Genomic DNA, 12,188 nt, shown 5'->3' on the forward strand with positions numbered 1-12,188 from the left:
ACAGTTGAAATGTCTGCCAACCTAAGTCATAACCAATATTTTTTTTTTTAAAAAGCTGGTAAAAAAAATTAAAAAAAATTGACTCAGTTTATCATGCCTCCTTACGGTTTATTACAAACTGTAGGGCCTTGACCCATTGTTGTGATCTGTACGCTCGAGTGGGATGGCCTTCGTTGTCCTCCAGGAGGTTTGCTCACTGGTGCATCTTTATTTATAAGGCCCTGCTTGGACAAATGCCCACCTACATTTGCGATCTGCTCACACGGAGAAGTACTGTTTCTTACAGCCTGCGTTCAAGCGATCTTTTATTGCTCAATGTTCCATTTGCCAGAACTGAACTGGGAAAGAGGGCTTTTACTTATGCTGCCCCTTTCACATGGAACATGATGCAAAAAGACTGGAAGATAGCAGATCTTATTTCATTAAATGCTTTTAAGTCCAGATTGAGAGAGCCAGAGAAAAATGTTTTTAAAATGTAATTGTTATTTATAATATGTATGTAACTTTGTAATTTCAACGTGTTGTCGCCTCTTGGCCAGGACTCCCTTGCAAAAGAGGTTTTTAATCTCAATGGGACTTTTCCTGGTTAAATAAAGGTTAATAAATAAAGAGCTGGTGAAATGAACTGAGGAGAAGGGTGTAAAAATAAATACATTAAAAATAAGTGTTGCCTTTGCAGTTCGTTAAAATAAAACGAAAGGTTAGGCTCTGCTACTCTTGTCCTAGTGTGCTGCTGGACCTTAACACCTCAAGCAAAAAAAAACAAACCTGGCTTACATTTTCTATTTATAAAATTTTTATTTTTAATAATTGTAATAGTTTTTGTAGTTTTTTCCCATCTTTTGTGTGTGGTGGGTGGGGTAAGATGTGTGAACATAAATATATATATTTTTAATCTTCAACATTAAAATTAAATGACTGCCTGTAAACACAAAGTTATTTCATATTAATCAATATATTGGGGAAATCGGTCATGTGTATATAACACTGAGTACTTAAACAGTTTTATGCATTAATGTTTAATTGTATTTGTGTTTTACTTTAAATTAAGATTTGCATAACTTCCACTTATCAGGAACGTGGGGCGTCCACTCTTGTATTTTGTGACAAATTATACTATGTCTTTGTACGTATGAATAATAAAAAATAAAAAAAAACAGAACTCACTTCACATTTGAATATTTGTACATATCAATACTTGAAATATTTCACAGCATCCACAAGCGCCCCCCCCCCCAAAAAAAAAAAAAAAAACAAACCCAAAAAAACAACAAAAAATGTGGATAAACCAAAGCCGGAGTAGACTAAGGTTTGACATGTCACACAAACTGTTATTTTGGTCATCCACATGCACCAGCAGCAGTAAACACAAAGCCGCCCAAACGGATCTGCTGGTAACTTTGAGTACAACTTTTTGGAGTCAACAGCAATAAAGAGAGTGAGGGGGCGGAACCCTGCTGAGCCCCTGCGCTGAACGACAGCCAATCGCTTCGTTCTCCTAACTGCCAGTCACCGAAATCCGTCCAATACCCGCAGTGCCATTTCTAAACTGTATTCCCCACTGTGTCCTCCAACTGTTGTATGTTCTGCCAATCGCTTGAGGACAGAGTGGGAAAAGGAGCAAGCAGAGTTAGAAGCCGGACAAAAGAACTTATAGACCCCTTATATACATATTTTCCTAATGTTTTAGAGAGCGTAGTGTGGTGGGGAAAAAACAGTTGCGGTGAGTGCGGATGGACTTGTCAGTGTAGTTATGGAACCCCCTTTAAGCAAGAGGAATCCGGCGATAAGATTAGCGGATTTGGCAGCGACTCAACCCCTTCCTCATCAGAATATGACAGGCTTCCCGGGGCTAGGGGGGCATCACCCTCTCTCCCACCATGCCCACCTCCACCCTGGGGAGCTGGGCAACGACCCCGGAGTGGCACTCACTCCATTTGGACCAGAGCACATGGCACAGACAAATGCTCTCAAACTTAGCCCATCTCAGCACATTCAGAGCCATCCCGAAGCCCAGACCGCGGCATCTTTCACTTCTGCTCAGACCACAGTTGGTTTCCCCGTGGCTCACCCCCACTCAGGCTACTCAAGCAGCAGGGACTTCATCCTCAGGAGAGAACTCTCAGCCTCTGCTATGCATGCACTTGGCGACCAGCATAGTTCCGCCTCCTCCCCTCATCACCATGGCATGTTCATCTCCCCAACAGGTGCTTATGGGCACACGGAAAGTGGGGCCCATTCACTTTTCACTGGACTTCACGACCAGGCGTCCCCAGGTGCCCACCACCATGCCCTCAACGGGCAGATGCGCCTGGGTATACCGGGGGACATCTATGGCAGGCCAGAGCACTTCGGGCACAGGCCAGAGCACTATGGACCGTCTTCTCTCCACAGCTACAACTCCATGAACCTCAGTGTGAACATCGCTTCTGCTCCTCACGGAGCCGCGGGGGCGTTTTTAAGATACATGCGGCAGCCCATAAAGCAAGAGCTAATCTGCAAATGGATCGACCAGGAGCAAAGTCAAAAAAAGCCCTGCTCTAAAACTTACAGCACCATGCACGAACTGGTTAACCACGTCACGGTGGAGCATGTCGGGGGACCGGAGCAGAGCACCCACGTCTGTTTCTGGGAGGAATGTCCACGAGAAGGAAAAGCTTTCAAAGCGAAGTACAAACTGATAAACCACATCCGAGTTCACACGGGAGAAAAGCCTTTCCCGTGTCCTTTCCCGGGATGTGGGAAAGTGTTCGCGCGATCGGAGAATCTAAAAATTCACAAGAGAACTCACACAGGTCAGTACTTCAAATTGAATAAAGAATACGCACCACAGTCTGAAAAAAACATGGCTTGGTTGCAGAGAATGAGACTATGTCTGAGGCGATCTTGTTTTACTGTTCACACTCGAAACGGACGTATGAAACGATCGTGCGTAATTGCGCGCAGAAGCGAGAAAAAAAAGACTTTTATTGATTAAAGAATTCGCGTGGTGAGTTACCGTGTTCCATTTTCTTTCTTAAATATAAACTTTTTTTTCCCTTACTCACCAAGACACTCGCAGTAGGCGTGAAAGGATTAGAGCATATGATTTGTAAAACGTGCTTACGTACCTACAGCACAGCGACAGAACACGCGTAAATGTAATTGTCTTTGGGCGTAGGATCCTTACGCAAAAGCACGGTTAATATATTGATGATGAGTGTATGCACATGGCAGATGGCATTTAAACAAAAAACACATGCTTTAGGCTTCGACAGATTTATTGGTAACCTATCGGGGGTGCAAAATATTTACAACTACCTCTCTGAGAGTGCCTTTAGAGAAAGACAGTTTGCTCTCATATTCTGTCTACTAAAGTCTGGCAGAGCTGCTGAGAGATAAAGAAAGTCAATTTTAGCCGAACAACTTCCTTAAATTGTAATGTGTGCTCTTTATGAGAGCTGTTTATGTTTTTTAAATAGACTGAAAGTCAAATTTTGACCAGTAAATAGCCCAGTTTTGGCTTTTTGCCACCAGTATAAATAGGCCTCTTCGCCTAACTGAATTATGTAAAATCCACAGGGGAAATAAATAATTCACTGAAGAAAAAACGTGGAAAACCCTTTGGAAATACTCTAACCAATTATTGTTATGAATATACAGGATGCATTAGACTTCACATTCCATTTGTTGTTGTTTGTTTGTTGTGCGTGACAGGGTTGTATGTATCTTTGTGTGTGCGTGTGTGGGAGAAAGAGACCAGTACGGCACATATAGGTCTCCTGGTGTTTTCCGAACTGCCCCCTTTTCAACTACATACACACATCCCCTGTAAACTAGAGGGGCCTAAAGGCATGTTACACGTGTTCACGCGGGAATATAAAGTGGGTGTGGAGCAGTGGGTGTAATGGACGTTTAGTCTGCGGAGGCATACAGGCTTCTACACTGAACACTTGTATTTATTTAAGGTGGAATGCTGACAAGTTGTGGTATAATAGGTACAGAGCATTCAATTCCAGTTGTTATTCTGACTTATTAAAAAACTACAACAAAAACAAAAGCCATAAAGCTTTAACTTCGTGATGTTATCACTCGTAACAGTATCTGTGTGTTTCATTTCTTCAAGGAGAGAAACCTTTCAAGTGCGAGTTTGACGGCTGTGACCGAAAATTCGCCAACAGCAGCGACCGGAAGAAGCACTCTCACGTCCACACCAGCGACAAGCCTTACTACTGCAAAGTGCGCGGCTGTGACAAATCCTACACACACCCGAGCTCGTTGCGGAAACACATGAAAGTGCACTGCAAGTCCCCTCCGCCCCCTGCCACCAATGTCACCTATATTTCCTCCACAAACCCTCTCGGAGACCCTCTTTCGCCCACTTCTGAACCGCACAGGAACCGCTCCTCGAACCTCTCCCCTCAGGTCACCAACCTCAACGAGTGGTACGTGTGCCAGGGGAGCGGAGGGCCCAACCACCTTCACACCCCCTCCAGCGACGTGCCAACTACAGATTCAGACGACGAGGACTCTTTCAGAAATTCAGACCCGAGGACAATGCTCTGATACCTGGTATACATCCATGGGGACTTTCAAACTTGTCATCTAGTTGACCCGTTAAAGTGTGCATCTGTGTTGTTCCCCCACCCGGTTCACTTGAGATATTGATCAGTAGTGATACTGACTGTCCTAAAAAACAGCAAAATTACATTCAGTGTGGATGCAATGTAGCTTCATCAAACAAGAAAGGATTTTTTTTGTCCCCTTTAACCCAGATGACCCCTGACCTTAACCTAACATGTAAATCACAACTGTCCAACAATCAGTTTAAAACGGAGATTTGACATTGAAAGAAAGAACAAAATTTGCTTCCAATTTGAAAGAACCAAAAAAAAATTTTTTTTCTTTGAATCAGGTCGGACTAGAACTAGATTAATGTGTGTGTATTTTTTTCCACGAGATGAATGCAGGATTTAATTAACTGCATAACTCAAGACTCCACTGGTGTGCTGAAATGACATCTTTCACATCCTCTTGCAGTTAATAACTTCACTGCAATCAATCAGTGTCACATTAAAGAGAAGGTACTGCTTGTAGCTCCACAAGTAGAAATAATGAATTTTAAAAAAATCTAGAGGCTAGAGAGGAGGCCTTTTTTCTATTTCAGCTAATCTCTTTAAAATGTGGTACAAACTTTGAAAAAACTAATAAGAAAAAAAAAACAGGAGAGGAGGCAAACATCTGAGTGTCTTAAGGGTTCGCATTTACCTTATCAGATTTATACATGTGTTTGGATTGAATTTTGTAATATTTAAGAACTATTTAAGACTATATTTTATGCAAAATACACAAGTTTAACACTTGTTAAAGAGTCCAGTAAGTCCCTTGAGACCCTAAATGTCTACACTGACAGGCTTTGATCCTGTAGGATTTGTACATATGTAATTGTGCTGATGCTTGTGAATGTTGTGTAGTTTTTAATTACAAGGAAAAAAATGTTGTTTTGTACATTGTAATTTATTTGCTGGTTTCAATGTTGTACTGGAATTACAGAAACACCAAAGAATAATAATATCAGTTTTGGTGATGCATAGTACCCTGCTGATGGTTTTTGTTTTTTTGTTTTTGTTGTTTGTTTGTTTTTTTCAGATTCACCTTTTAACTTTTTGAGTTTATATTTTTTATTTGTGCTCTGTAAAAGAAGAAACATTTACTTGAATAGGCTGTGTAATGTGAAAAGTCCCTCTCCCCCCGCATGCCTTTTGTAGTGATCTGTCTTTCATATTGAGGTGCATGGTGCCATTGGATAATAATGGATGGAGAAAAAGAGAGAGAGATGAATCAGCTATGATTGTGCAGACCTTTGATGTTCAAGAATTAATTTACAATATTAAAAAAAAATCATGCTAAAATTTAATAATAAAAACAGGACATATACAGTAAATAAGTGTCACATTATATCATTAACATGATTTAAGGGTGAGTTTGATTATAAGGGGTCATTTGTTTTGGCCTTAGAAGTTTTTATAGGAGGACTGTGCCTGTACTTCTTCTTGTTATTATTATTATTTTACGCTATGTGATTTAGCAGACGTCTTTCTAACGTGGACTACACACAGTGACTGCAAAACATCAACATCAGTCTCACCTCGAGTGAAAAAGCTGAAGCAGCTCTCTTCACCTGCCTTACTGACGTTTCTATAAAATATCCAGCTCTTCTCAGAAACAGGCCTAACGGGCCAAGGAGGCTGGTACAAACTAATCACTGAGCTAATGGGAAAACTTATAGCCCCCTGATGGCGCTACCTCTGAAAGGCGCGACGGCACAAAGCAGCCGAGGCATGAATCATTCATGGGAAAAATAAAAGATAAAAAGATATCCGACAATAAGCAGAGCCTTGTATAGAGTGTATAAAACAAGCTCCCCCTCTTATTTCCTCCATTAAAACGCGAAATCTCACTTTCAAAGAGTTGCCTGTCCAGTCTATAGAATTAAAATTGACCAACGCCAGTTCTGCACCACTTCAAAGGCTGCAGCCTCTGAGAGGAAGGCTGGCTGCTTTGACAGTCTTCATGGTGCGTTAGGATTTCTATGGCAATTGGGTAGTGAAACGCTCGCATTTGAATATGTCCGTTTAAAAGGGGAGAAAAAAAATGCTAACTGCCACTAAATGAATTATAATCAAAGCATAGGATGTACCCTCTCCAGAAATGTGTGTGCTGTCACAAATATACCTTTGGCAGGTTGGCACCTAAATTCCAACCAGTCTGTGAGCGTATGTGTGCAACTAGATTCCTGTGATCACAACAAGAAAAATTGTTATCAACTAACACTCGCATATAAAAAAAAAAAGAACAATGAGAAATGATTATGAGATTTAACTGATAATACACCTGACTTGGATCAGCCTGGGAGGATTTGGGGACTGAGGCAATAAAAGGCGCACAAGGGAATCGTCACCGGCGCGTAAAACAACATTAAATGAACCTAATTTTACAGCCAAAGAGGAAATAATAATAATAATAATCACAGCAGCACCGCAAAGCTTTAATACAAGGGCAAGTTTGTATTACACAAGCTTGATCAATTTTACAGCTGCCTTCTCAAGAAAAAAAAGAAAGAAAAATGGGGGGAGAAAAGAGAACACTTTATCTGCCGCTTCATTCAAACTATACGCACTTGTGGGCCTCTTCTTGTTTTGTGCCTCGACTTTTTTCTTTTTTATATATATAGAAGGGGTAGGGGCCAAGAGAGTAGCGTGCTCTTGTATGTCCTGTTTGGAAACAAATGCTCAATGAATGTTACAAAATAAACACGATGAAAAATAACCAGAGACATTAAAAGGAGGGAGAGTTCATTTAAAAAAGGAGTGAAGCGGTCACCCTTCAGTGAGAAACGCTTTGAAGTAGAACTTATTATCTGAGAAATACTTTTTTGGTTGTCCTAACGACGCTGTTGAATTGGAAAGGCACTCCTTTGTCAACGATTTGTTCTCCTTAAGAGGGATGTCCGTGGAAATCACTTACATGGGCCACCTTAACATACTGCCTGCAAATCAGTAACCGGCAGAGTCAGACATGCAGACGCCACTTGGGAGAGGACAAAGCAAGAAGTCGCAGTGAGAGCGCCGCTGCTTCTCAATCGCGCCCCTTTAAAAGGGGGTTGAACGATAATTTCTCAGACGAGCGTGGAGGCAAAACAAACGCCGTCTTGTCAGAGTTTACAAGCATTATCCATCTCCTGAATACTACCGGCACAATGCTCGCCAAAATTGCATGTGAAGTGATCTTTTTTTTTTGGTCACAAAAGTTAAGAGTCTCGACTCAAGACTGCAAGAGATTTGATCCGAGTACCTGCGCCAGAAACTGCAGTGCGCATGGATCACCTTTACGGCAACAGAAAAGTGCTCTTGGGTTTGGGGGGGGGGGGGGGGGGGGGGGGGGGGATAAAGTACAAGAAGAAGGAGAGACAGAAGAGGGAGGATAAAGAAGTTGAGTTTAAAAAAATATTTTTTGATTAACTTTACTTTTAGTTTTGGGGAAGCAGAAATCAGGTGCGGAGACGCAAACGGCACCTCTTCACACTAACCCCCTCTCACCTCCCAGAATTCACATACAGCAGAACAGCAACACCTTGTGATACCTCTGGCCCGTTTTACCATCTCACCTAAAAATAAATAAATCACACTTCCCCCGTTTCCTCAATATGAGAATGAAGACGAGGGTGATAATCGTAAGCCACCACTCCTGTAAATAAGACACGGAATATGGCTAAATAAATCTGACATGTCGAGATTCTGCAGGTATTTCACGTCAAATGGATACCAGTTTATTAAAGTAAGTGCACAGTTCACCTACTCAGCTCAAACAAACGTCCTGATGGGTGGAAATAGTTTTTATTTATTTTCTTTAAATATTTCCTATCAGTAAGAGAATCAACCTTATAAACTAGCAGCCAGTAAAAAGACAGTGATAATAGCGTTACATTATCTGCCAGTTCTTGCTGTGGAGCCAAATGTTAATGGAGACTGATGTTTCTGAATGATGGTGGTAACTTACGAGCAAGTTCAGTTTCTCTGCACTTACAGCTTTAAAGAGCGTCTTGCCACAGGATTCCACCTGTTTGGGCGCATAACTTTGTGAGTGGGAACTTTGTTTTTACTGGCTTCATATTTGCAGTGCAGGCATTTTGCCATTTTTCAAAGCTCCCTACCTGGTTACTAGCTAGTTTAAGTTTCATGAGCATGTCAGAAAACAAGGCAGCTCAGTTTCAGTTGCACGGCTCCCGCTTAACTTCCACATTCGCAACTCCAAGGCTGCCTTTAGAGCCGATACCCCCCACCCCCTCCTTTTTTTTCTCTTCTTTTTCCTCCAGCAGAATCAAAGTGCCCCTTTTTCAGTTTGCTCTGCAGCCATTAAGTTTTACACTTTGCACTCCAACCTGCAGGAAAAAATTAGAATTCCAAGTTAAAGGATGCGATTTAAAACATCTGCGTTTTTTTTCTTTTTCTTCTTTTTTTGTTGAGGAGGGGAAATGAATCTTTTTCCAGAAACATGGATTGGGAACGCTTGGAGAAGTGAAAATTCTTCGTCTGCTTTTACACTCGGTGCTCTCGGACTTCTGCATGTCGCTCCTCTTCAGCCCGACATCAACAGCTGTGGTTTCACCTATTAGCCCTGATGTCTTTCCCAAAGGAGTCCGGGACTTTAAACATCTGACAGTGGGCACGCAGGGGGGGTTACTCTACTGACCTGTAGCCTACTTGGTTTTAGTTTCATAGGAACTTCATTAAATCAATTACTGTGAGCACATCATCATGTTTATAGCGTTAATAGCAAAAATATGTTGGTGTTTTTTTCTCCCCATTATAATATTTTGCCTGTTCTACAAAGACATGTAGGAGCTTTGCAGGTTTGGGCGCTTTTATCATTTTATATAAACAGAACCTGAGTGATGAGGAAAATTATTCTTGCTCTGACATTTAGACTAACTTTTTGTTAAGTGGTACCACTAATACAGGCAGAGTGTACACAAGAGCTTGCTCTTCTGTTTTAAAGTCATTTTTAAAAGCTTTCCATGACTTAATTTTAAATGCTTTTTTGGGTCAAAACATATCCAAAAAATGTCCCTCATAAGGACTATATTTTATATATATTACACTAATCGAATTAAGACTAATTATTGTGCTTTCAGCCTAAAAAATATTCTGGAGGGGCACAAGAAAAAGAAACTCAAGCAAAAAAAGCACAAATGAAGTGTAAAAACCTGCTCACAGAACACATTTCTAACAAGTGCCAGGCATCTTTGAAACACAATACACATGTGGATATTTGTAATGTTAGCACTGTGAAATTACATTTGAAGAGCTAATATAATTCTATGTGAATGAATTGAAACAATTACATGTGGCATATTTTCAAGCCAAATAAATATTTTTTTTTATTCTAATGCTTAAACAAGAAACATTTGTGTATTGTTTTGTTTTAAATGTAAGCTCTACGTTAGTCATCCCTGATGATAAACACTTTGTTCTTTACCTTGTCCTTTAGGAGGTAGATAATCTCTGGGATGAACGATCAGTGCGTCACTGGTAGAGGCATAATTATAACATTTTAACTAAGTCTTTTAGGGACTGGGTTACTTAACTGATTTCCTATGTTGTCACATGTATCATGGGTACTTTGCAGGTGCACTGCTACTCAGAAGAGTGTGATACATCACTCAGAAACTGACATAATATCTGGTGGCTCAGTAACATCTGTGGGGGTAGAGACTTGGTGCTGGTCCAAAGCCCCCATCCCAGGACTGGGAGCCACTCCAAGGCAGTAGGTGAGGAGAGCAAGGTCGTCCACGGACAACCGCATGAGCCAGGCCCTGCTACCTGGCCCTTATATTGCCCACCGGCCAGAAAGTAGAAACTAAAGTGCAGATAAGCGTGAGCATGCTGCCCCAGTAGTCTCTTATTGAATGACAGGGCTTTCCTAAAAGCCTCTAAATGCAGGATGTAGGCTTCATCGTACTTGGAAACTAGGGATGAGAGGGGTGGAGGGAAACAGTGAACTATATGCTCAATCAAAGCGAAGCAGATGGACTTTTTAAGTCAAGGATATTTTGATTCGTGCCCAGGGATGGAACTGCTTACAGGGTACTAGGTATATCTAAAAGAAACAGATTCATATCTGGCACATAAATGAGGGTTGCTTTCAGATATAAAAGCACAATCAAATTAAAAATGTTTTGATTTGAGCTCCAAAGGAAAAAAGTAAAAAAAGAGAAAAGGCATGACACAAGCTCCATAATATAGCCAGTTTATATTCATGCACTGACCTGGGTCAAGTACATGAAGGAGGCCTCTCCATAAAATAGGATTTACGTTCACCACCTGAATCCCTGCTTATCAAATTCAAGTCCATATAATACCCTTCCTTTTCTCACTTTACATATCTTAAAACCCATCTTTGATTGCTAAGAATAATTTCAGAAGCATAGTGCCAGTCCACCAGTTTATTTCATTGCCTTTTATAAAATAAAATAAAAAGGCAATGAAAGCCTCTCTTTTGCTTGTAGTGATTGATATCAGAACCAGATTTGTGGAGAACTATCATGCTTGCAACATCAGAAAGACGGCCCCTGGATGCATCTGGTTTATTGCAGAAAAGGTCAGCATTTAGAGAGTGAAAATCACTCTGTCGCAGCTGGGGAGAGGGAGGACGGGGCATACTTGGAAAGGACAAAAAAACAAAAGAGGGTTATGTCCAGATAAGGAGGAGCAAAGAGAGCTCAAGACACAGTCCTGTCAATAAAGAAAAGACAAGGAGCTATTTGTGCCAACACCAGATAAGAGTGTGACTGGCGCTCTGCCTGCGAACATCTCGCTGTCTTTACATCGCTGAAGCACTATATGTTCATCATGGGCAAACTGGTGAAGTTGGCTACCAATCATCCTTAGCTTCGAGGTCACTGCAGGAGCTCTAATCCAATGTGATAAGGCAGTGTGCTAGCAGTAAAGCTTCGAGTATGGAGGCGCCACTGCTTCCTCAACCATGCAGTGCCAATACCTCCCTCTGACTTCATGGAGATGTCTGCGTGGATCCCAAACATCATAAGCAGCCTGAAAACCCATTCCCTTCTTTTAAAGATACTTGGGTTTGGCGGTGACCGATATGGCTCTGAATGAGCAGAAGAAAATGTGGAGTCTTGATGTTTCCAACTGGCCAGGGATAAGCCAGAAAGGAAATATGGCTGGATGGGCAATAAGATTGAGATATGGGGGTCTCAATGTGACCTGGGGATTCAAAGAGATGTGGTTTGGGTCTGCTGAGGCCCCAGATGAGGCTTAAGACATGAACGATTGAATGCCAAGATGACCTATGGCAGTAATGGTGTCCTGACAGATTTCCATCCGCCATACATTTCCCTTACACTTTGTACTTAAGGGCAAGTTTGGTTTTAACGCTGGCTAGAAATCACAACGCTCCACCTCCATCTAAGGACATAAACAGCACTCTTTTACTTGCTGTGAAGACACTGATGACAGCCATAATGTGTCTGCTTGTCCCACAGGACACTTAGCGCGGGACTGTCCCAATCACAAGACTAATTGTATAATTAGGCCAGCTCCACTGGGGACGGGGACCTTTCTGGCCCTTCACAGACATTTGCCATTGTAAATGACAGTATAGCTCACAAACCATCAACGCTTATCCAT

The 12,188-nt window shown here is 41.5% G+C and overlaps 1 protein-coding gene across 1 annotated transcript; it reads left to right on the forward strand.

The window, feature by feature from the left end:
• Positions 1-1,729: 1,729 nt before the first annotated feature.
• On the forward strand, positions 1,730-4,545 carry zic5 (Zic family zinc finger 5). Its single transcript, XM_085374005.1, has 2 exons — positions 1,730-2,795; positions 4,106-4,545. The coding sequence occupies exons 1-2, from the start codon at positions 1,754-1,756 to the stop codon at positions 4,543-4,545; spliced, it is 1,482 nt and encodes a 493-aa protein (XP_085230131.1). The 5' UTR covers positions 1,730-1,753.
• The last annotated feature ends 7,643 nt before the right edge of the window (positions 4,546-12,188 follow it).

The sequence above is a fragment of the Diplotaxodon limnothrissa genome, linkage group LG16 (genome assembly GCF_057381915.1).
Source record: "Diplotaxodon limnothrissa isolate DT_005_m linkage group LG16, D_limnothrissa_male_GT1.1, whole genome shotgun sequence".
Taxonomy (NCBI): Eukaryota; Metazoa; Chordata; class Actinopteri; order Cichliformes; family Cichlidae; genus Diplotaxodon; species Diplotaxodon limnothrissa.

What these genes read in the sequence shown, in the direction of transcription:
- zic5 (XM_085374005.1), top strand. Translation starts at nt 1,754, where the DNA reads ATGGAACCCCCTTTAAGCAAGAGGAATCCGGCGATAAGATTAGCGGAT. An exon ending in TCACAAGAGAACTCACACAG is followed by an intron (nt 2,796 to 4,105) that starts GTCAGTACTTCA and finishes CATTTCTTCAAG; the next exon opens with GAGAGAAACCTTTCAAGTGC.